General features: G+C 41.8%; 1 protein-coding gene across 1 annotated transcript in view; it reads left to right on the top strand.

Moving 5' to 3' along the window:
• Positions 1–9,317: 9,317 nt before the first annotated feature.
• nhsl3 (NHS like 3) overlaps positions 9,318–9,916 on the top strand; it is a 36,031-nt gene continuing 35,432 nt past the window's right edge. Inside the window, exon 1 of the mRNA XM_030788481.1 lies at positions 9,318–9,564. Coding sequence (XP_030644341.1) covers positions 9,318–9,564 — 247 coding nt within the window. The remainder of the gene's footprint in view (positions 9,565–9,916) is intronic.

Below are 9,916 nucleotides of genomic sequence, written 5' to 3'. Positions count from 1 at the left end.
AAAATCGCCATCTGCCATCCAAAAATTCTGTAGTAACACCTGTGCAAATTCTCTGCTGTTGTGGAAACCTATATGTGTCTGTGTTTGTGTGTGTGCGTGTGTGTGTGCGTATATGTAAATGTATATGTATATGTATACGTGTGTGTGTATATCATTCAGATTTCATTATATGTTTGTTCTTTCCATACAAGAACAGACTTCATGTCCAAGAATGGTCCTTAATGGAAGCTACACATGATAGATGAATCTGTACATTCTTTCACTGTTCCTTACATGAATCAGAAGCCAAATCATGGTTCAGACATAGGTATGAAGTTCATGTCCACTGGTAACACTTTGTTTGACCCATTCACCATGGAGTGTAAACACTGACCTCACAGCATTTACAGCAAGCACTCATTGCAAAGTTTATGTGTGAGGCTGGACATATTCACATAAACAGATACTGTTACTTTTATGCATGCTATCCTAAACTGATACAAACTGTATTTGGCTCTTTAAGACAGTTGTTATGACAAATTGATGACTTAGTTACAGAATCTTTTAATATGAGGATCCAGTGAAGCAGCCATTGCTATGCACATTAATCAAAAGTAATCCCTGTTTAAAAGCAACCAACATCAGCCATCAGGCTGCTGGTCAAAATGCCATAATGCTGAAGCATTTCTGCTTTCTCCTTTATCCACATGAGTAAGTTTGTTGTTAACTTTTTTTTTTTTTTTTTTTTACACGATGAGGACAAGAAGCAGCCATTGCTAGCAGCTACTCTTATCTTAACGTACACACACTTTTGTGTACATAGAGCGCTATTACACAACCACTTGAGCAAAGGAATAGATATGTTCCTTGTTATTGCAGTTCTCAGGTATGCTATTTCCACTCCAGTATTTAAGAACCACTCTCGAAGTCATAATTCACGTAGGAAATGTCAGCAGAGACCGCTGCTTGACCTCGCTCTGACGGAGAGTCATGAGAAAGAGACGGAGAGATTCTCTCTGTTTCTTCCTACACCGCCCGAAAAAGATCAGCTCGCCGTCAATCCCAAATGTCAAGCAGTCAGAGGAGTTGAGAAAGGAGGCCATGAAGGCTGTCAGAACTTATGGTTTCAAGTCACGATGTTTTTCTCAGCGTCAGCGCAGAGTAGAGCACGAGCAGAACATGAGATTTTTTATGTTCATTTTTGTTGCTGGGCAAATTTACTTTCTACAGCGATTGTGCTTAGGTCAGAAGACTGTATTTCATCTGATGTTAAACATACTTCCAGCCCATCTGTTTGTTTGACATCCAGGTTAGCAGTCTTACTCTGGTAGAACTCTTTTATTCTGAAGTGAAATACTTCATTACTTCATCGGTTATCTGTTCTTTGCTCGATTAGTTCTGTGAAGGTAAACTTTTAACTTCACCCGACACTTGAAATAAGGGTTTATTTATTAATGATTACAATGTTTTTCTCTCGTATTTGTATCTTTACAAATTTTTAGAATGGAAATCATTTTCAAATGAAGCACAAAATGGCAAAAAATGAAGAGGATTTACCTGGCCGGTCTTCATTTTCTGGGGTCCCGGGGGGGGGGGGCTGGAGCCTATCCCAGAATTCCATGGCCGAAAGGTGGGGAAACACCGTGGACAGGTCACCAGTCAATCGCAGTACCCTGTACACCACTTAACAAATATCATTATGAACTGAGATGAGCGTTACCTTGCCTCCCGTGGTCTTGCTTGCTATCTAAACATCTTGAGCCAAGTAACTGTCATTTCAACACATGCATTTTAGGGTTTTTTTCATTTATTGAGGTACCCAAGTGGCATTCTGTTCTGTACATAGGATTCTACCACACAAAAGTTACTAATCTGATTAAGATATAGAAATGAGACATAACTCTACACATACACTACACAGCTATGTATCAGTTGTTGTTTGGATATGTCATCAAATGTCACATTCAACGCCTGCCTGCTTTGTTGTTTATTTCAGTCCATGATATTAGAAATGACATTGTTTTAAGTTTGATGGTTAGATACATTTGAATGCTGATACTCAAGAAATATTTTTGATGAGAAGTCTTTGTACATTATTTCTACTTCAACTTGAGTATTTAATACTTTTCCCACCACTGCTGAAATGCTTTATTTTGTTTTATTGGAGTTCTGGTAGCAGTGTGTGCAGTTAAGACCATAATTGACCTGAGAAAGCCAGCTAAGACATCTTTATGTGTATTTGTAAGAATGTGTTTGTCCGTAGTCAATAGATGACCATGTATACTTCAGGGAGCCATACAAAAACCAAAGTCTGGGAATACGCTGTCCTTATGCCCACTCCCAGACCAGAACTTTCACATCTGGACCACTGAGTTCTGGAACATCACCAGAGAAGAAGTCTTGTACTGGACTCTACAATAGCTTTTCAAAGAAGCTATTGTGTGCCCAGCCTCCCTTGGTGAACTCCATAATTAAACTATCCCAAAAAAGGAAGAGGAGCCCACAGTACTGTAAAATGTATCCATCAGCACTAACTGTATCTCTTCCCACTTCACCCGTCTCTTTCCTTTACCCCATGTTCAGTTTGGGGAAAAAAAGGGGGCACAAACATCAGGTTTTCTTTCTTTTCTTTCTTTCTTTTTTTTCTGTCTGTCGTCCTTTGTGTCATGTGTAAATGGAGCAAGGTCCAGGAATGCCGGGACATTCATCCTTTCTGCAAAAGCCCCAAAGACTAAGTGGCTTTAAAAACAGAAGAGTAGAGCAAACATCGTGTCTGGACATGTGCCTGCTTTTGAACTGAACGAATAGGAAGAGAGGATAATGAACTAAACTGGGCCCAGCGCTGTGAACTGCCTGTCTGTCTGACCTTCCTCAAATACTGTTCACTCAGCAAAGAAGAGAAAGAGAGAGAAAAGAAGGATGGATTCAGTTCTTCCTCTCCATATTCCATCCATACTGTTACAATTAACCCCCCCCCCTGTATCTGTTACATAATCCTGCTGTGTCTCCTTTCTCTTCCACTCCCCCTAACACACATTAAATCTGTCCCGGTTTTGCTTTTTGTGGTCACTGTTTATTTACAGTGAACAATTAGACAATAACCTCTTTGTGGGACTTATCTATGGCTACATGACATACTCATACTCCATTATTACAAACACTCACGTTCTGTTTTTTGGCCAGATGTGGCAGATGTTATAAATAGAGGGAGGGAGGCAGGGAGGGAGGACTGCTTTGTTGGATCTCATAAAACTTATTTCTTATTTCTTACTCACTCTGGTCTCCCGCATCGGGTCTTCGTTAGCATTGTGCATTTCTAAGAGGAGACTCACAGTTCTGGCTTCAATGGATCTCACTACCTCAGAGGATTCATCCAGATGTGACTCAACAGAGTCAGTGAAAATATCCCCCGTAGAATGGTCTGGAATCAGTTTAGGACCGTATTTACAATTCAGATCAGGATTTATACTGATCTGAGATAAACAGGCAGGATCGGGCTGCCCTGGAATGTTTCTTAAGGGGGAAGAATGCTGCTGATCAATACGTCTGAGACACTGAGATGCCTGAGGGGTAAATAAAGGACTGAAAATAAACGACTGACTAAAAGAATAGTTTTAATTTTGGATTCAATCACCCGAAACAAATGTTAATTATATGAAGTCATGCGCGCGCTCAAGGCCAAGTATGTAATTTTGCTGGTGAAACATTGCAGGACTAGCTGCTGGACTATAATTTAGACAAATTCTCTCAACCTGACTGAATGTTGGAAGGCATTTGGGAATAAATTCCAATAAGAGCGTAACAGTGTCAGTTCTGTGGGTATTTCTCCTGCGTTTGGCACATCATAGCACTTATTAAGAACAGAGGCATGAAGCATGGAAGTTTCTAAATGAAACCATCTAATAACAGTGTAAAATCATTTTAATTAAATCTCTCAATGTGCTTCACATGCAGAGAGAGGGAGAGGGAGAGGGAGAAAGAGAGAGAGAGAGAGAGGAAGAGAGAGAGAGAGAGAGAGAGAGAGAGAGAGAGAGAGAGACAGAGGTAAGAGTCCTCGCCAAGATTTTCTTTTTCATTACGCTTCCGACTTTGTAATGAGGGTTCAGTGGAACTCTGAGAATCTCATTAAGAAGTGTTTCACTCTGAGAGCTCTCCTGTTTGGAGCTCATCAGCATTTGGCCAAACATAGTTTACTAAGACAATGGCTGGCATTGGTAACAGGGTGTGCTTAATTTCATCTTTGTGTGTGATATCTACAGGGTTTTGCCATGCATGCTTCATAGTGTTAAAGAGGTGTGTACGTGTGCACAAGATACCTTTTATGCATGCGTGTGTGTCTGTGTGTGTGTGTGTCTGTGTGTGTGTGTGTGAGTGTGTGTAGCACTGTGTCATCCGCAGGGCGACTCAATGGTGCAGAAAGAAATCCAGTCTGCCTGAGGACAAAGAGTTGGAGAGAAAAATAATGCGGAGCTGGGAGAGAGGGCTTATTCCAGTCGGCAGGCGGGATTTCCTGCCTGTTGCCTCTGCTCTCATCAGTCTGACCGTTAGGGGAATTTAGTGGTCTTGTTTTGGAACTATATGCTCGTGCATACAGTGACATTAAGAGTGAAGTGCTTTGAGCTGCAAAAGTAGGTGCCAAACAAACGTAGGCTCGATCCTGAGGTGTTTTTTTTTTCTCTTTTTCTTTTGTGTGGTTTTGGAAACTCTCGACCCACTTTATAGTAGTCCCATTATGCCAGTCATATCATTTCTCTTGAAAGTTGTCCAAGATATGAGGTTTCCATGACAACGAGGAATGCCTGCTTGTTAGAGGGCATTATAGAGGAATACCTGAATGCCTGAATCTGCTCTATTGTTCAGTGTGAAGAGCCTTGAGAGACAGGGAGTCGTAAGGATGGTACGGTTTTGAGGATTTCAAGGTTTGAAGATCTTCCTCCTCGAATAACAAGGCCTTACAGAGACCTCGCACCTCCTTACTCACCGACCTCCTCCAGGACTACACCTCCTCACACTTCATTCCTGTGCAGCTGGTCTCCTTTTCCGTTTCTCACACCTGCATCTGTGCAGAGGTTGCTCAGGCATTCAGCTATTCTGCTTCCAGGCTCCAGAACTTTCTTTCTACGCATATCAAACATGCAGAGACACTACCGGCCCTCACAGTAAAACCTGCTGAAAGGAAGCCATCAGCTGCCTATAGAACTTGTGTCTGAAACTCCTGCCCCCCATCCCCACTATTCAAAAAGTCTCCCACTGTGACCACGCCCCTCATTATGCTGATGTCACTGTATTTTTATGCTATTCTACTTACTGATGTTCACTTACTTACTTTTTTTAAAGTCACTCCTGGGTGCTTGCTTTTTATTTATTTATTTTTTTTAAATCACTGGTTTTATTCCTTTACTTCTTTTTTTTTTTACTTCACATGGTGACCGGCAGTGTTTACAATACCTATGTGGAGTGGATGGTCGTTATTAGTGTGTTTGTAAAGTCTCTGAGGAAGGTAGGAGAACCTGATCACCGTTTCTGTGTAGAGAGCTTTGTGCTCCAGTGTTTAATGACTGTGTTCTCTCTACTGAGAATACTCTCTGTCTTCCTGCTACAGTTTCTTCAGAAACTTCTGAAATTTGTGTAGGGAGTAGAATGGGTCTATTTTCTCTATAGTTGCTATGGTAGCATTTAAACATTTCAATGTGTTCTGGTCAAAATGACTGAACCAGAGTTTGACTCACTCCAGCTCCACCCACCCCCCCTACACACACACTTTTCCATTACCCTGCAGAACATACCCAGAGCTTAGGTGCATCTCGCACGCAAACACACACACACACACACACACACACACACACACAAGCGCACGCACACATCCGTGCACACACACACACACACACACACACACACACACACACACACACACACACACACGCACATACACACACATGCACACACACTCAAACACACACACACACACACACTAAAACCTCTTTCCCAGTGTTTTAGTAAATGTATAGAACACCATTTTTGTGTGTCAGTCATTTAAAATATGAATTTAATATACATATAAAATACAATATATGACTATGAACGTGAAGACAGCGTAGCATCTGCTCATTCCATCCTGTAAGCCCAGTGTACAAAGCAGCCCATCTGTGTGTGTGTGTTTTTCTTTTCGTTCCAAATAAGCGTAATGACAGAGAGACCCAATATTGATTCACAGGCTCTGCATCAAAACATATAAGTCTTTCTCATCTCCCTCAGAGTAACTTCAATTTCCAGTGACTAGTTGCAGTATTGATAGACAAAGAGTAAAAGAGAATACACGAAGTGCATTTTTAAAAATACGGATTTGCGACAAGAACCCAGGATCATTTTACTGCTGCTTGAACTTGAGGACTTTGATTTAAAAAAAAAAAAAAAAAGTACTTATTTCTGCAAGGACTGGCAAGAAGAGCATGTGATGAGAGCGCAACTTCATATTTACGCTTCCAGGGTACAACAGCGATCCAAAGTTCTGACACACGTCGAAGTCTTCCACAGGAAAGTTAGGTGTATCAACTATGTCTGCATACCGAAGCCAACACACTTTATCAAAGCTTTTCAGAGAAAACAGCGACAAAGTCGGTCACTGCGGAACAGTCATTGCGGAAAACTGTAGGACGTGGGTGTTGCTTGTGGCTTGTACCATGGCATTTTTGTGGTCTACAATCCTCAACCTTATTAGTTGTAATTTCTTGTTTTTAACAATTTTTTTCTCCTTTTTAATCTGCCTTCTAGTTTAGTATAGCTTTATGGGTTATATTAAAACGCTTATTATTCACTAATGACATGTAACCTGACATGAAAAGTATCACATAACCATTTGCAGTTAAAATATATGGTCTGTGTCAATGCCTGTGCATATTTTTTTCTTAAGTATAAGAGTAACATATTTATATAACATGCCATGTTGTTACTGAGGACCATCAGTTCGACAGGAGGGTTCTGCATGGCCGCTGACAGTAAAGGTATGACTGTGTCTCTGATACAATGCTGGGTCCTCATTGAAACCAGATGAGCCCTGCTCCAGTTCCCCAGTCATTGACTCCCTCATGGCGTGACATCACTGCGAGCTCTATTCTTAGTCTTTATTCTGTGACTGTTTTCAGCTTAGAAGCACTGGACAAAACCAGATAAAGCATTCTAGCAAACAGAGGAAATTCAGGGGAAAGGAAAAAAAAAATTCCCAGGAGGAACTCGCATTTCTGATAGTTAAAGAGTCACCAGGCGAAGAGGAAAAGCAGCAGGCTGTTGTCATTGGTTACGAGATTGCTTTGCTAGACGGTGCTGGATTTGCAGGTGTGAAAGGGAGAGGATCAAGGACAGGGACCCGCTTGTCAAACTGCTGAGTTAATAGGAGCAAGAGGGAAAACATCTTCTTTTTTTTTTTTTTTCCACCGTGATATTCCTTCCGTCTATCTCTTGCTTTCTGCTCTGTGTCACTGTTTCTGTGTTAGGTATGCTTGCATGAACACGAATGAGTGGCATTCCATGTCAAAGTATGTCAGTAACATAAGAAAATAGCGTTCAGCTCAGGTTTCAACCCTCATAATTCACATGTCGCTCACAGTATGTAGTCAGTGTGCGTGTAGTTCTTTGTGCGATTAGGTCACATAGTTCATCACCTGACCCGTTCCATTGTTTTCCATAAACTTATTTCCATCTTTTTGACTCAACTACCGCATGCATAGTCATTTTGTTATATATATATATAACTGCGTGCCATTTGCTCATTCTGGGTCACTATGCCTGAAACAGCAGGTTGTCTGTCTGTCTGTCAGAGGAAGTAAGGATCTCTGTCAGTGAATCCTGTTAAGGAAAAGAGAGAGACTGTGAAATGGAGACATAAAAAATGAGGTGAGAGAGGAAGAGGAATAGAAAGACGCTGTCTGAGTATGATGAGTGAAGGCAGAAGGAAATAAAAGGGGGCGTGTGGGTATATTTGTGTGTGGTGTTTTTGTGAGTGAGACAGAGAGAGAGAGAAAGAAAGAGAGAGAGAGAGGGAGAGAGAGACAGAGAGAGAAAGGGAGAGGGAGAGGGAGAGGCAGAGAGAGAGAGAGAGAGAGAGGGAGAGAGAGAGAGTGGGTGGGAGCTATTCATTGTGAAACACAGCAAACTAGAATACACATGTGAGCTACAGAGACTTGAATAGTGTCCAGTCCAGAGCAGGAGCTGGAACTGGGAGGGAAGGGCTAGGAGCAGCATGGAGCTTCACTCACCCCTAAAAAGCTGAACAAACAGGACAGCACAGCACCACCAGAAAGGACGGTGAAAGACAAAAGCAGAAAAGAGGACAAGAGAAGGCAAGATTACCTCTGGAGGTTTATTTTGTGTGTGTGTGTGTGTGTGTGTGTGTGTGTGTGTGTGTGTGTGTTTGTGTGTGTACATTTTTCTGTAGCTGCATCAGAATCTGAACAATTTTGTGTGAATGAGTTCATCAGTCTCTTGTTTGCTTATGTATGTTAACTCACACTTGAATGTGTAAATGTATCTGTGGTAGTTTATGTGCCTCCGGATGGATCGGTGTGTGTGTGTGTGTGTGTGTGTGTGTGTATGTGTGTGTGTGTTTTAATTGCTCTGTCAGCTTATTGGGAAATTTGCCTGTCTGAATAGAGCACACTGACTTGCAGAAAGACTTCCCTGTTGTATCAGAGACTAGAATAAGGAAAACCGTAAAAAAAAAAAAAGTGTCATACTTTGTTTTTACTGCTATATACTTTTCGCATTTGGGTGAATGCCGCATTTTTTTTACTACATTTCTGCACTTCTGTGCAGAAGTTTTTTCACTTCTTCACTTTTGTTCTGTCTTTCATTTTTTCCGCTCTGCTTGCGTAAATAAGAGGCAGAAAGATGTGCTTTCAGAAGGAAGAGAGAGGGCTACATTTGCACGTGAATGTTGGCATGAAGCGGATTGCCAGAGACTTACAAGTGCCTGATACAAAACACGTGTGAGCCCTGTATAGACTGGGAGCTCCATCTGATCCTACAGTAAAGGAATCGGATAAATAAGAGGGGACACTTCTGGATTCCAGTTGTTGTTGTGGTTGCTGTCATTGCAGCTGTGAGCTGGAGCTTTGTCAAACATTGCAATACTTTTGCTTTATTTGTTTTCTTTTCTTTCTCCTTCGTTCTGTCTCTTACTCTGGTCTGGCTGTCTTGAAACCTTTCCACGCTGCTATAGTCTTGTATCTCGGACACTAAGAATATTTCATGAAAGTCTCCCTGCCTCTCTCTCTCTCTCATATTTTCTCTCTGTGTTGGTTAGGTGGGTGAGACTGGGAGTCAGGGGACCCTTAGGTCTCAGGATGTCCAAGAACACTTCCACCGGGGACCTGGTACCCAGGGACATTACTGAGATCTTAGCCCAGCAAAACAGGTCAAACAAGAGCAAGAAGAAGCGAGGTTCATCCCTGGGACGGGCGTTCAGCTGGCTCAGAGGTACCAAGAGAAAAAGAAGCTTTAGTAACGGACTGAGTCGTGCAGGCCAAGGCGTCCGACCAGCGGAGAGCAGCATCAGCAAACAGGTTCAACCCAACCAAGAACCCTCTAAAGGTAAGTGAGGCGTGAGAGCAAAGCTTTTGATTGGTCTTTCAGAACCTCAGGAACTGAATGCCACACAATGAATTGCGCTAAAACATCAGATATCTTTTTTTAGAATCTTCTGCTTGACCTGAGTCACTACAATTTGGTACTCGGTGTCAAAAAGGACAAATAAATGGAACAAAAGTGCTGGAATTTGGGCTTGTCACTTGTGTTGATGTCATTTGCTGTGGTGAATCACCTCATATATTTTGAAATCTTCTGGACTTTGTCTCTTCACTGAGTCTCCTGTTGGGTCCTAATGGTTTATTATGTTTGAAGCTTCATCACGTGATTGTCAAGCAGAGCACACCACTGCCATTGA

Source organism: Chanos chanos, chromosome 12 (genome assembly GCF_902362185.1).
Source record: "Chanos chanos chromosome 12, fChaCha1.1, whole genome shotgun sequence".
In the NCBI taxonomy this organism is placed as follows: domain Eukaryota; kingdom Metazoa; phylum Chordata; class Actinopteri; order Gonorynchiformes; family Chanidae; genus Chanos; species Chanos chanos.
This window is presented reverse-complemented; position numbering and strand designations above follow the sequence as displayed.